The sequence below is a fragment of the Hemibagrus wyckioides genome, linkage group LG22, assembly GCF_019097595.1.
Source record: "Hemibagrus wyckioides isolate EC202008001 linkage group LG22, SWU_Hwy_1.0, whole genome shotgun sequence".
Lineage (NCBI taxonomy): Eukaryota > Metazoa > Chordata > Actinopteri > Siluriformes > Bagridae > Hemibagrus > Hemibagrus wyckioides.
The window spans coordinates 16,849,446-16,865,284 of NC_080731.1; the positions used below are offsets into that span (position 1 = coordinate 16,849,446).

Sequence of the window (15,839 nt, forward strand, 5' to 3'; positions counted from 1 at the left end):
TCGATTTTCTATGAATAAGTCATAAGAAGAAGTATAAACGCTAACCTTGCCCCTAACCCTAACCTTCATATATTTTCCCACAACATGATTCATGCATATTCTTACAAATCTGCCATCGTGACAACATATCGCTCTGCCTCTGCATCAGCTCCACTCCACACCACACAGTCGTCTTATTCCAGAAATAACCTTTTGCTAAAAGATTCATTAATGGCTGTTATCTTACTGTTCCTTATTACTGTTTTAATGGAGGAGGTGCTTAATCTTTTAACAAAATCTTCAAGGCTAACCATCCAGTTTGTTAATTAAAAAAAAACAATGTTTGTTATCTCAAAACAATGTCTGAAGGAATAAAAAAAATCATTAATTTGAATGGCATTTGAATGTCTAGAAATGAATAAAAACTGTGTTGTGTTAAGATCATGTATAACTTCATCAGTTTGGATTAGCTTTTTTGTTTTTCTTCTAAACTTATCTTTCCTCATACCTTTGAAATTGATTTTGTTTGAATCGGACCCATGCACAAACAAATGAGTTAAATCACATTTAGCAGAGCAGAGAGAATTTTTTCTAGCTGAATGTGTAATAGCTAGCTAAGTCTTGTGTTTTTTTTAGCAGTGACATTTTTATGTCTTATGATTTTATACTTTTCGGAAATTTGGGATATAATTATGAGACATGCTCAAGTGTTTTATGACTTTAGCTATAAGACATCATATGTACACTGGAACCTCGGCATACAAATGCCCTCCCTTATGAATTTTAGCCTTAAGAATTGAAATTGAAATCGGTATATGAAGCATTTTTGGCATGTGAACGAACCAAATCGAATGTTGGCTAAATTGTGCGTTTGTCCAGGAGTCATTCAAAACTTGTTTGCGTCAAATCCAAGCAAAGCCAACTGAAGCTAGTTTCCGAATTTTTTACATTTTATTTCAGTCAGCTAAAGCTGTTTCTGAAGAGTCAACCCACAATACCAACGTTGTCTTCGGCATATGTTCAAAAGCTAGGTGATTTTTCGGGCGACAGATTAGTTGCATGGGTGGTCTGTTCTAGCCCAAGCTTGGTGGCACGACTTCCTGTGAGGAGCCTTGACATGGAATGCTTGGCTTGGGTCAGTTCTTTGTAAGTAGCCATACAGTTTCCATAAGCTTCGTATTGGTAATATTACTAATATTTCTGGGTGTATGGAACGGATTATCTGCATTTACATTACTTCTTATGGGAAAATTTGTTACGCAATACGAATTTTCGCCTCCAGAACAAATTTAATTTATATGCCAAGGGTTCCACTATATGATAAATTTTTAATACCAGCCATGCAGTTGATTTCTGTAAGGAGATGTTTATTCATCATTTATGAAAGGAGTCTCCAGTGTCAGATGTAATGCGAACCTTTGGGCTGGAAACAGTAACTTCTGCTTCGCTGAATCTTTAATGTATTCCCGATTTCATTTCCAGAAAGGCTGCTGTAGCTACATGCTATAAATATTCATGGTGATAAATATTCATGTCGTGTCAGGGAACATGGATGAAGTGTGTATTTATTCCCATGATGCAGTTCACAAGCAGGAAAAATCTCTAACAGAGCAGCGGAATGTGCATATGGTCACAGGTGCTTGTACATCCAAGCGCGCGCACACACACACACACACACACACACACACACACAGAAATCTGTTAAGCCTCAGTGAGACCGAATGGCAGAAATTCAGGAGCAGTGTGTGTGTGTGTGTCTAATCAGATACATGTGCACATGAATGTCAAACATGTTTGTGTATTTAATTAATTCTAAGGTTTAATATGCCAATGTTATACATACAGTACATCATATTCATCATATACTGAGCAGACAGATGGTGTGTAAATGAGTTTGCTTTGTGTGCGTGTGTGTGTGTATGTGTGTGCGTATATGTGTGTGTGTGTGTGTGTGTGTGCACTCCAATCATCACAGTCACGTCCAGCATGTAAAATGGCAGTAAATGAGCTTCTTGGAGACGTTGCGTCACCCCTGATGTTTAACGAAAGCTTTCCGGTGACTAAATCATCTCTTAAACTTCCTAACTACTTAAAATATCCTTAAGGTGAAGTTACTCACTCCTGCTGAAGGCTTTCCTGATGTGCAAGTGAAGCGAAGCCCATTAGACAGGCGCAGACGTGCATGATGAACGTGTCGGAGGCTCCATTTTAAGTTTTAGAAGAAGCCAGCTGACATGGAAATGGACCGTGTCGTTTTGACCTGGGCAAGAAAAAGAAAAAAATGCTCAGAAAGGAAAAGTCTTTCTCACGCTCACATACTGCAGCTTCTTATTCTGTCTCCACATGGGGTGAAAGCTCATTCTTATACAAACCTTTTCACAACAGACACTGTCACAATGGCAGATATATAGATGATTTACGATGAGGGCAGCACTTCTTAGGAAGTACAAATCTATCTGCTTGAATAGTTTCATCATTAATCATATTATTCTGTCAGTGCATGAGTGCTGAGAGAGAACGTACTGTAAGTTTAACAAAAGCTGCACATGTTATGATGCTATTAAATATATATTTCTATATATTTGTGTGCCGTATTGTGTAGAGGTCTCAACAACGCCGCAACTATCTATCAAAGCAAGCAAAAAAAAAAAATCACTGCTGTCAATCACAACAACACTAGCCAATCATATGCATCTTTGAGCTCAGGTATGTGGAAAAGGGCAAAGAGCGCCTTTCTTTGAATGTGTTATGCTTGTGTTAGACTTCACAACATGGACATTACACAATATACGCAATATAACACAATATATACCTGACTCCAGATAGCGTGATTGTAAATAATAATAATTCTTATTTATAGTGCAATTGTGTAACCAGGAAATTCATTCTAGCCCTAACGTGAAGACGGTCTTGTTGAAGTTATGTCAAGAACTGTTCACTGATGAAACAAAACATCGTATCAATTGCAGTCTAAAGCCATCGTCATGATTTCTACACTAAACAGCAGCATCCACAGTGATCCCATGGATCTCCAGACAACTTGCTTGAATCATGGCACTGATGAAATCACAACATATCCATGTTTTTTAAGGTGAAATTCATTTCGCACACTTTGTGGCTACCAGAAAAACCCACCACACTACAGTGCTGTAACTGCTCTGAATCCTGTTTGTTCATTTTTGAGCAAAACCAAAATTTAAAAAAAGAAAAAGAAAATCTTGGCGGTGTAAATGTAAAACGCTTTTCTCCGTTTCTCTTGAAAAGGCTTTCAAGTGGGTTGCGGTTCATGGCTGTTCTCTGATGGCGTCAAAGAGCTCGACCTCCAACGTTCCTGCAAAAACAGTGTTTAACTAATCAGCATGTGTTTTAATTAGCAGGCGGAAAAGTACTGCTCTAATCTGCTTTAAATGAAGGAATGCCAGCACTCTGAGCTCAAAACAGTGGAGCTGGCAGCGTGCAGCTGGGTTAATAATAGAGAGAGAGAGAGAGAGAGAGAGAGAGGGGAAGAGAGAGAGAGAGGAAGAGAGAGAGAGAATCGTGTCAGAAGGTGTGAGCTCAAGTGAAAGGAAAGAATGAGTTTGTCAGCTGGATAGACAGGAAAAGTGTGAGCACTGAGAGAGTTGTATACACTGGCATCCCAGACAAAAAAAGGGGGTAACATTTCTGTTTGTTTTCCGCTTGAATTCTGGTTATTACATTGATGGTGAAAAAAGGAAGATTTGATTTATTATTTTAATTTTCATTTTTATAACCTGATATTTTAGTGGGGTTGTGTAAACTTTTTGTATTTATTTATTTATTTATTTGTATTTAATTTAATAATATATATTTTCAGATTATTTATTTATTTATTTATTTATTTATTTATTTATTTATTTTACCAGTTTCCATATATATTCCTGGGTATTTATTTATTTATTTATTTATTTATTTATTTATTTATTTATTTATTTATTTATTTGTAAGCATTTTTCTTAAAAACATCTTCAGGTTAAACATGCACCGATTTTTTCGGCTTTGGTTTGCATCAAGGGGATGTTTGAGGGCACGGCATTTTCATCCTCCCACATTTTAAAATTCTGCTACTAGAAGGTGACGGGGTTCATGAGTAGGAGAGATATTGAAAGAAAGAGTGTCGGTGGAGAAAAGGAAAGGAAAATATCTGAGCTGAATGTATCTAACGCTTCTCGTTAGGAGGAGATAATGTACGATTATTAGAGCAGTTGATTAAGAAAGAGAGATGAATGAGGAGGGACTGGAGAGAATGGGCCAGAAAGATAAGATAGTGGCATTATCTAAGAGAGAGAGAGAGAGAGAGAGAGAGAGAGAGAGAGAATGGGATGGAGAGAGGGAGATAACAGGATGCTGTCTATCACTGTAGTGCAATAACACCATGCTGTTTGCAGCTCCAGCAACCACACTAATGCTAGCGGAGTGAGAAAATAAATCGATTAATGTGATTGGGATTGTGCCGCGGGACATTAAACCTGCAGCACGGCTGATCTGTTCATATCGGCAGGTCCATTTTTCAGCCGCTGAGCTTCATATCAGCGCGTCCACAGAGTCGTCATTAGTCTGCTCGTTTCTCAAATGAGGATCAATCTTCCTCTGTGTTTCATCGATGCTAAATCCCTGCGTTTGACTCTAACTTCATCGACATGTCCCTCATCATGTTGACCTGATCGGATTCCTGTTTGAATAGTTTGTTTGAAGAATCCTTGCAGGCTTTAAGGATCGAATCAGCACTGGGATAGTTACAAAGCACTGACACTGGAGACTCCTTCTATGGATTCAAAACCTTTTTCTAGAAACTTCACCGTATCATCGATCACACGTGTTTATGTGGAGCTTCTGTAATCTGTAATGTCTTTAATAAAACAAAAAACATACTAACTAAAAATAACTGTTTTCTAAAACATATAGAAAGTATATATTTCAATGCCTCCCTTTAATTTTCCCCGCTAACGCTGCTCTCCGGACCGTGCGGCCGCCAACGCACAACTTTAATAAGGTGCAGTTTTACTGCTGCTTCAGTCGATACTTCACTAACTGAGCTAATTAAGGAGAAAGAAATAAAAGCAGAAGTAGAAACTCTGTGGAAGTCACTAAATAACTCCAGGGCTTCATTTTGCCAGTACAGAAAGTGCACACTCTCCAATCGTTCCAGTTTTTCCAAGATTCCTGGTGCTTTTAGACATCTTGGGGATTAGAGATTTTACTGTAAGATTAACTTTTTAAGTTTACACTTAAGCAAGGGAATGAGAAAATCCTTCGATTATATATATAAACTCAGATCAGTAAGCAAAAGGCAGAGAATTCCAATCCAGTCCAGTCCAGTTGGCTTATTCCCCTGATACGTGATTTCTCATATAATTACCAGGTTTAGTTGTGTGTTTGAACAGAAAAATCACCACACTGTCCTAGACACCGGCTCCATGTCTGTGTCTTTCTGTAGAAAATAACCAGCACATATAGTAGACCCTGGAATTCTTGCCACAGGTCCACCAGAGAGACGAACTCGATCCTGAGCTTGGGTTGAGTTTCACACATTCTCCCCATGTCTGTGTCTCTGGTGTCCACTGTTGGGTCATCGTCCCAGACAAGTGTCTATGAGAAAATGAAGCAGTAAAGCAGTTAGAGAAATCGCAGCTGTTTAATTTAGCCAAGTAAGTAATAATAATAATAATGTGGATGTATATTGTAAAGAAAATGCACTTATGCATCATTTAAGTGGGATTAGTCAGCTGAGATTAGTGAGATTACTTTACACTCATTTGCTCATTTCAATCAAACAAACAAAAAAAAAAGAAAGATCTGGAAACTGGTGTGTTTAATTATTGCATGCTTTGCTATGAGATACAGTATCACTGGTCCTACTAACCACACCTCCATAACCCTCAGGCTCCACCCCACCCCACCGACATCCATCAGCAACATTTGTCCTTGAGCAGATACTAAAATCCAACCAGAAGAAATTTTTGGTATTGGACCGATGAGCAGAAAAGCAGAACAAAAAAGAAGAAACATTTCCTGCTTGGTTCCAAAGGTTGTGCAATGAAAAAGAACACATAAATTACAGCTGGCATTTATCCCCCCACAGGTAGTGCATGTGTGTGTGTGCATGTGTGTGTGTGTGTGTTTGTGTGTGGCAGATGAAGACCATTGTGCAACCATCATGTAACGCTATTATAGTCCTCCATTTATAGAATAGAATAGAATTTATAGAATCAGGGCGAGTGTGTGAGGGGAGTGTAAAGTTCTCAGATAGCATCAACCTCTCACTCGGTGTGTGTGTGTGTGTGTGTGTGTGTGTGATTTCTACTGAAATTGTAACACAGTTGGGTGAGAGAGAGAAAAATAGAGAGAGAGAAAGAGTGAGAGGAAGAAAGAGAAAGAGCTATAGACTGAAACAGACAGAGTGAGTGCGACAGAGCGAGAGAGAGAGAGAGAGAGAAATAGCAAGAGAGAGACACACACACACACACAGAAAGAGAGAGCATGAGAGAGAGAGATACAGAGAGAGAGACAGGCAGAGAGACAGAAAGACAAAAACAGAGAGACAGAGAGAAAGAGAGAGAGAGAGAAAGAGAGACAGAGAGTGAGAGAGAGAGAGAGAGAGAGAGAGAGAGAGAGAGAGAGAGACTGTCAGTATGACAGCATCTACACCAAGAACACACCCGATGATGGACGCTTTCTTATACAGATCGAGAATCCATACAGGTACTTTAACTTTTATTAGGTTTTTTTTTTGCATTTACTATATTTTTATCTTTTATCAGTCATCAAAAAAAGTACAAGATAAATACAAGACTTGAGTCAGTTTATATTAAGAACATATTAAAATCAAGCCAGTTTCAGCAGTTTCTATATGCATTAACACTGAACTTTCTCTGTTCCACTGATTAAACTCTTGCACTGAAATGCCTTAAGGCTTAAAGCCAGAGAACGCAGTGAAGTACTGATTTCTATTCTGCTTGCCTACTGGATCATGTTTACTAGAAATTTCTTTCATGTAGTGACGTTCAAAAGTCTGGTTCCACTATCAAAAACTTTTGTTGATTATCCAATCTAAATCTGAGCATCATGTTTCTTCATTATCTTATTTTCCTAAAGACCACAGACACGATCATGACTTGACCTCGTCGCACAGAACCAATTTTATTTACTTTAATATATATATTTCTATTTAATATAATTGACCAAACGGTACATTCTGTATGTATACATTATGAAGGTGTTTATACATACAGCTGAACACAGCTGAGAGGTTGTCCAGATGACTTTAGTATTCAGCATGAGTGGCTGGATTTGGAAGTTCAGTCACATGGATTTATAGAATTTATTTATTTAGCTGAAAGCAGCTGATCAGCCCAGAGTCTAGCTACAGGGTGACATTAGATAAGAAAAAAAAAGATCTTTTTGTAGATTTTCCCACATGAAAAGACCGTTACCTAGAAAAATGTCTTCAGTCTTGAAGCCCAGTCACGTTGTAGCTCAGGATATAGTCTGGTATCACGGCACACTCGGTAGGTTTATTTGGACATTTAATAATATGATGTAAACGTTGAGACTCTCTTTAAGCTCTCTTTATTTGAATCTACAAGATTCAGTGTAAAAGTATCAAACATCGCAGTTTTGCTTAAAACGTTCAAATTGTGGTAACTCCTTATCTTCTCTGCTCACTCAGCCTGTCATGGGTCAGATTCTCTTGCTGCTTAGTGCCAGTGACAGGAAAATCTATTTCTATTTACAGCTCGATAACCTTCTCTTTCTCTAGGTCTATCTTAAAGCGATCCTTTTTTTTTCCACCTTCTTTTTTGTTTTGCTTCCTTTTCATGGTTTTTTTTTTCTTACTTCTCAGAGGAAAGCCAGCATTCCTGTTGTGTTAACATATCTCCCTGTCACAGCGCATGAACGCTGCCACTGCTTCTCCCACCGACTCTGTCACAAAGCATCTCGTTCACTTCAGGATCGACTTTGTGTGTGTTCACGGTGGCGTGAATGCGGGTCGACGCTGATTCTGCTGATTCATCGAACCAGGGTTTCCCTGTACAAGCTAAAACAGAAAGCAAGTTTTTATAAGCACTGAATTGTTCAAACACTGTGAGCAGTTTGGGGTTTTATGGAGGTGGATTTGTCGGGTTTTTGAAATCCTTGGTGGTTTTGTTTTGTGGTGTTCACCGCCATGTGTTTGTTTTCGTGACCGCGCTCAGGGCATGTTTTTGGATTGGATTTTGACGTTTCTGGGCTCTTAAAAGCTTTACAAGTTGACACTCTGGTGTACGAAAGGAAGCACAAGTATAAGTTTTATCACATAGAGATTTCTTTCGCTTTGTGTCCTTGTTGCCCAATCTCTTTTTTTCTGTGTCTCCTCAGGCTCAGAAATCGTGGATCGAGCGAGCCTTCAGCAAGAGAGAATGCGTGCACATCATCGTCAGTGCCAAAGACCCCCATAGGTGAGACTCCTTATATTACATCCTTATCTATTTCCAGAGCCGTGGTGCTCAAAATCATTCTTAAAGAGCGTGACCTTCAGGTACAACAGGATACCAAAATTTGATTCCACTACTGTGAGAGGAATGTAAACAAAATGTCTCCATCTCACAGGTTTTCCACACATATAGCTTTTTAAATGAAGTATAAGGTAAATATCCTGTTCATTTAATATTCAATGGTTGTTGTATGTATCACCCAACAACTCAATATAATAAACAAATACTATTTCTTAATTATTCACTCACTTTGCCACAATTGACAGCAATTCAAAATCCACATTTTCATAGCAATGTTCAACCATGTGACCCACTGAAAATGGTATATTTTTCCTCCTGAATATTTGTTCATTTAATGCATTGTTATGATTATGCTATGAGTTAAACCTTCTTGCAAGAAGGCTCTGGATTGCTAAGTTGAATAGTGAGCAAAACACACAGAAAAACCAAAAAACAGCCTGCTCTGCTGTTGTACCCATGTGAGTTTGTTCTTGGCAAGAACGTTCTTTCCAGGAGGTCCTGTGTACTCTTATGAGGAACATCTAGTTACTCTAGTTGTTTTATTATCCCTGCGATGTTCAGTCAGAAGAAGCAATATAATTTGCCTGCTAACAGAGCCTAGCATGTTTATATATATATATATATATAGCTGTGATATGGGAGAACGAAACCTCTGATGTCTCAATATAAAGGTCTCTCCAGTCGACTGCAGTTAGGTCCTAATTAAGGACTTGAAAAGACTTCACCATGATATTGAATTTGAAAACATTCATAATACGAAGGTCGCAAAATGTTCTTACTTTAAAAACTCTCAGTAATAACTATGTCTGCTTATTGGGGAAACTAAAAAGAATTGGTGAAGAGGAGTACAGACAGGTCAGGTGGAGCTTTTTAATAGGCAGTCTGTCCAAATGAATGAACGCTCCTACAGAAATAAGCCAGACATTGTGGTGTATTGAATAGTGGTTCCAGTTCGGTTCTGAGCTCAGGTTAGAGTCTGTGTGGAGTTTAGTATGTTTTTTCTCTCTCATGGTTCTTAAGTCTCCCAAAAATATGTCGATAGGTGGATTGGCTAAGATAAATTTCCCCAATGATTGTGTGAATAGATTCAGGGAAGGCTATGGATCCATTAAAACCCTAATCAGGACAAATCACTTCCAGAAGATGGATGAAAGGAAATGAGAGAACGTTTGCCAGTGTCATGAACGATTCTCAGGCAACGATTGTGGAATAAATGATGAAGACTAAAGTCTGCTAACAAGAATTTATCAGTTATAAAAATTGTATACACATAATACAACAGACAGATATGTGGGCCCGAGCACATTTTTTCTTCTAGGAAGTAGTAGTGTCCGCATTTTTTATTTTTTACCTGGCCAGGTGCTGTTGTGGCCGTCTCATTGGCCAGCACGTGGGCCTGCCCCCCAGCATTTCCTCCAATCAGAATGACAGATCGGAGCGTGCGCTGAAGAGTGACAGCCTGCCTGAAAAATGGTCCATCAGCAAACACACACAGCTGAGTCCCACCGACGCATTCGGCACCATCGAGTTCCAGGGAGGAGGCCACTCCAACAAAGCCATGGTACCTGATCTCACACACATACACACTCATACACCTGTTCTTGTAGTGATCAACCTCTCCTTTACAATATTTTATTGCGTCATTAACAATGTAAACTGAAGCAGAACCCAGAAAGCAACAATAATAATAATAATAATAATTTTCTTTTTTGTTTGTGCTTTGTGATTGGTCAGTACGTGCGGGTGTCATATGACACCAAAGCTGACCTGCTGCTGCACCTCATGACTAAAGAGTGGCAGCTGGAGCTTCCCAAACTGCTCATCTCTGTACACGGGGGTTTGCAGAACTTTGAGCTGCAGCCCAAACTCAAGCAGGTGTTCGGTAAGGGCTTGATCAAAGCCGCCATGACTACCGGAGCCTGGATCTTCACCGGCGGAGTCAACACTGGTGCGTTCACTACCTCACTCCCTGTGTTTGCTGTCTATACTGTACAGATTACTTCTTTTTAAAATCTCTAAGATTTCTCCTGGGGAAATTCCCTAACACATTCTATACTTTGATTATATCCGTCGTTATTGGTATGCTGAGAGAAGCAAGCTGAGGGACTGCCAAACAGCTCTGAGTGAAATTTAATTATAACACCTGAGAGGTGGAGGTGGCTGAATGTCATAGAAGAATTTAATTTAGGCTTTTTAGAGAATTTTTAGAGAATTGCTGTCAGAATCCATGTCAAATCCATTTTGTTATCAAGAACAGTCCGAGGGCCGGATGGATCAAGCTATTTACGCTTGTTTTGAGCTGTAAACAGGATACATTGTGCATGAAAATCCAAGATAGAACCAGGGGCTGGTGCTGGATCTGATCCAACTTCTTTACAAAGCCTAACCCTAACTTTTAACCCTTTAACCCACACAACACTAAAACACACTGATGAACACGCTGCATGATCTAGACTTCTTTCGGCTTGAATCTACACAGGTAGGAGTTGCTGAATCAGGTCTGTTTCCACACCATGGGCTTTTTTGTTCTGCAACAAAGGATGTTTGGAAAAGTTTTGTAATGTATAATGGAAACTTAATGCCTTTTTTCCTTATGGTTTTAACCTGCAGGGGTTATCAGACATGTAGGTGATGCTCTGAAAGACCACGCCTCCAAATCCAGGGGGAAAATCTGCACCATCGGCATTGCCCCCTGGGGCATAGTGGAAAACCAGGAGGATCTTGTGGGCAAAGACGTATGTGATCACGCAACCCTAATACTTGACAACATACATCATATTGTTTTCGGTTGCATCCAGAAACTACTGACATACCCCGTTTCAACCACTTCTACTATTCTACTTAGGAATGACAAAAATGTGTTGAATAATTCACACAAACTGCTATGAGCTATCTTGGTCACACAGGCTCGGAGAAGAAACACACACTTATCTGTTATTTATTAATGCCCACTTCTGCTAACTCTCTTCATAACTTATTCTCTCGCTCGCTCACAGTTCAGATTCTTTTCCTGGGGTCGGCTGTCATGCTGTTAAAAAGAGAAACTGAAGAAAAAGAGTCGGCAAGAAAATTACCATAAATATTTTTTCTCTTCCCTTTTCTTTCTCTCTGTCAGTGTCACTCTGAAGTCATAGACAGGAAAAGACTCTAGTTTTGACCTATGCAGAAATATCAGAACATCTGGCACTGTGGACAAACTTGTATGATATTATGTTATTATATCATTGTGTTTTTATGAGCATTAATTATCAAACACTGTTAAGTTATAACACTGGGTAAAACAGATGGTGTGAAAGTATAGTATAAAATATACTGTGCACCTTTAATCATGTATACCAATTTAATTCACCACTTAAAATTCATAATAATAATAAGAAGAAGTGTAGATGAGCACTGCTTTCATGCGATGTTTGGTTTTAGGGTTTTGATATGCTTTCTATGAGTCAAGCACTCGAAACCTTTAATCTCTTATAATAAAACAGACAGCACCTTTAACCATCACTTCTAACTCTTCAAACCACCTTTAATCACTCATAACCATCATGTTTCGTCCATCATTACCCATTTAACAGCACCTTTAATCACTCAAAACAGCTGTAAGTACCACTCAATATGAGATAAATTTAACCTCTCATCATGTATTCAGTCCCAGCTTGGCAAGAACTGCTTCCATGTTCTCCATGTGCCTTTGTTTCTTATTTTAGCCCTTAAGGTGACAAGAGTCACTGGTTTGTTAGCTTATTGTGTTCACCTATTCATTGATTATTCCTTGATTAGTTTGTCTATTTATGCCCCATTTTTGTCTTGTATTTCTGCAAAGACTAATCTAGCATTGTTAACCCCAAGTTCCATGCTTGTGTCAGATCTTTGACTTTGTGTCTCAGCTTTGATAACACACTGTCCATGTTTTAATTTGCCTTGCCTGAGCTTTGACCCAAACTATGGACGATGATGATGACTGGTGTATTTGCTAATAAAGCGAATGCACATTTAACACGACAAAACATCTTTTCCCAGCATTAAAAACCATCAGCCAGCACGTCTAACCACTACTCATAATAATTATTGCTCATAATAATAACCACTCAGTTAGGACCCTCGGTTTCCATCTGACACCCTCTTTCACTATCACTAATAATTAAAACCCATTAGACTCTTCAACTTCTATTTGTACCCTGTTATAGAGAACCGTTAATAACTTATAACCTACTAAACTTTTATTCTTTACGTGTAGGTTCTAGATGAGAAATGATTAGACAGTACATTTAATCACCCAAAAGCTAACAGCCTCTTCTCTGTGTGTGCTTCAGGTGGTGCGGCCATACCAGACCATGTCGAATCCTCTGAGTAAGCTGACTGTCCTGAACAGCCTGCACTCGCACTTCATCCTAGCTGACAACGGCACCACGGGCAAGTACGGTGCCGAGGTTAAGCTTCGCCGCCAGCTGGAGAAACACATCTCTCTGCAGAAGATCAACACACGTGAGTCTCCAACCTGCTAGTTTCTAGTACAGTCAGACAAATGGCATGCTGGGAAAAAAGTGATTACGCACTCCAAGGACTCATGTTGGATTATCTCTTTCGGGACAGGGCATTTTTAATTGCTCTGTCCTTTGAGGTTTGAGATTCCTCGATGCACTTTCAGCTTTTGAGTTGAAATCAAGGACATTGTATCAGCTGTTGTGATGGATAAAGTTGCAACAAGACATCGTATATAGTGGCTTCAAGTCATGGCGCCTGTTATACCTGTAAATCAGTAGCGACTAAATGAAAGAGTGAGATATGAATACATAGAATATCTGAGATGAGCTGACCCAATTTTTATTATATCATTTTACAGAGATGTCAGTGAAGAAGTTGCAGATATCTGTGACACATGATGGAGATTTACAGTATTTACAATCCAATAACACTCACCTTCCACATTTGCATTATTTAGTTCCACTTAATCCTGGTGGGTTTTCTCTATGGGAAGCTGAGAATATTATCACTCTCGTGTGGACCACAACAATCCAACCATGAACTGAGCTGTAGCACTGCACACATGCTGGGTTCTAGATGTTCTGATGATCAACAAATGAGAAAACGATTATTTTAATAATTTATTTACTTCTGGCTCTATTTTCCAACTGTTTTTCTGTCGCTGTATTTCTGATTTATAAATGAATTATGAGTAGATTTTCAAGTCTACAAACCCTTACCCCTATTCTTTTGTTATGAGTTCATTTAATTATGCACAGTATGACACCAAGTCAAAGAACACACCAATCAAGAGTATCATTTCACTCTGATTCAGACTCTGCAGATGGATTAAAAGGTGTGAAAGCACCTTCGGATACACAAAGACGGTGGTGGAAAATATAGAAAAATTATTTTTCAGCTGTCATGCTTGAAATAGGTTATATGTTATCGTAGGTTTGGAGTGTTGTAAAGAGGTTGTAGGAGATCAGGTGGATGTTAGAGGGCTAAATTCAGGACAGCTAGGTTTCGAATGTTGTACATTATGCTGCTTTAGGCTTTGTATATTTAGTATGGCTTGGTGTTATGGGGCTTTAAGATTTCATATGGTTGTTACAGGAGTCTTTTTAAGCTGTATATGTTTAATTGGTGGATTAGTATCTGCATTATGATACATTATGTTTTATTTTGGCTTGTTGTTGTAGGCCTTGTGTAGTCAGTTCATGTGGATGTTAAAGGTCTTTTTTGCTTAAATTGGGTGAGTATTGAGATGATTCAGGTCTTAGATGTTCATAAGGATCAGATAATGATTGGCTTTAGGTCATGGATATTCATTATAGGTGGCTGTTATGATGTGTATTTCATTCTGGTGGATGTTGTAGGGGAATTAGGCTTTGGGTGTTTAGTTTGGATGTGAGGTCATGTGGTGTTTATATGGCGTGAAATGTTCAGTTTGCTGTGGCATTGAGGAACTGGTTTGGTTTGGGTGGACAGATGTCATTGAGCCATGGATGTTCACTAGAAGTGGCTGTTGTGGGTCTTAAGCCATTATCTATTTAATGAGAGCTAGTGTTTGTGGGCTTTTGGGCATTATGTTCTATTCAACTGGATGTTAGAGAGCTTGAAGGATTAGATTGTCGGTTCAGGTCAGTGTATTCAATCCATTAGTATTCAATTCTCGTCGTGTATGGAAATCATCTTTGTCCTCCTTTATCCATTCACCCTGACTGCAACTAACAGCCACACCACAGCTCATACAGTTAATTAGGAATGGCACTGATGTCTGATGTCTCTCTGATCCATTAGAAGTGGTCATTAGGAATTGAGGCAGTATTTGACCCCTTATGCCCTCCCCAAACTTATGTGACTTGTGGACTTCCCTTTGTCATCCTATGCCTGGGATTATAGAGGGGGCTGGGAAGGCAAAGGGACGTCCAATTGTCATCACCAGCGTCTACATCCACTCAGCAATCAGCACACTGCACACAAGGGGATCTAAAATATGGACCATGATGCTAAGATTTGAAAAAATAAAGAAAAATCATTCCTCGCAGGCATTCAGGAGGTTCATTTTTCACATCTATACATTCAGACATAAGTTTCCCCAGATGGAAAGTTTGCTGAAGCTAATTTTGTGCAGTGAGCTGAACCACATGCTGATCTAAATATTCATCTCAGTGCTTATGCATACAGCCTGGTTTATTTATTATTCAAATAAATGAATGAGTTCAACAGAAGAGATCTACATCACCCCATGCAGGTACTGTTTATTCTGTATGAATGCTATGAAAACAAAGGCATTATGAAAATGTACTGTTTCCTCTTGTAAAGTGCCTTCCAGTATTGGCAGTTTTATAGTTGATTTAAAATCCTGACAACCACAAGAATTACCTGAACTGTGGCATTTTAAAATTGTTTACATTCTTCATCCTCCTCCTTCTCCTCTTCCTCACCGTGTGCTCATGCATCCAAAATTACAAAATAGCTGCTCTTTCAGACATATGACTTTCAATGTCTTAATTGTAATAGTATTTCTAATTGCTTATGTATTCTTATATTAATTACCTGATTTGTGCAGGTCAACAACTATTTCTTTTAGCTTTTCTTTAGAATGTTCTTCTCCATGAAATGTTTTCAGTTGAAAGGGAATTTATGAATATGTGTTCATATTAATACTATGTAAACAGAACACAGTTAAAAGCAACAGTTCTTTGAGACTGAGAGCAAAAATAGAGTTAAAAATAATCCTTAGGGGTGCCAATAATTTTGCCACATTTTTAAGAAAAGAATTATTATCATTTCTAACCAGAAAGACTTTCTAGATAGATAGATAAATTCTCATATGATAAACGCAGAACGTTTTAATTATTGTGTGTAATTTCTGCAAAT

The 15,839-nt window shown here is 38.7% G+C and overlaps 1 protein-coding gene across 14 annotated transcripts in view; it reads left to right on the plus strand.

The window, feature by feature from the left end:
• Nucleotides 1–15,839, plus strand: part of trpm3 (transient receptor potential cation channel, subfamily M, member 3) — a 149,936-nt gene that overhangs the window by 85,218 nt on the left and 48,879 nt on the right. For all 14 annotated transcript variants that reach the window (XM_058375620.1, XM_058375617.1, XM_058375628.1 and 11 more), the window contains exons 2-6: nt 8,356–8,435; nt 9,852–10,053; nt 10,227–10,440; nt 11,103–11,227; nt 12,803–12,974. In XM_058375620.1, the coding sequence (XP_058231603.1) occupies nt 8,356–8,435; nt 9,852–10,053; nt 10,227–10,440; nt 11,103–11,227; nt 12,803–12,974 (793 nt within the window). The remainder of the gene's footprint in view (nt 1–8,355; nt 8,436–9,851; nt 10,054–10,226; nt 10,441–11,102; nt 11,228–12,802; nt 12,975–15,839) is intronic.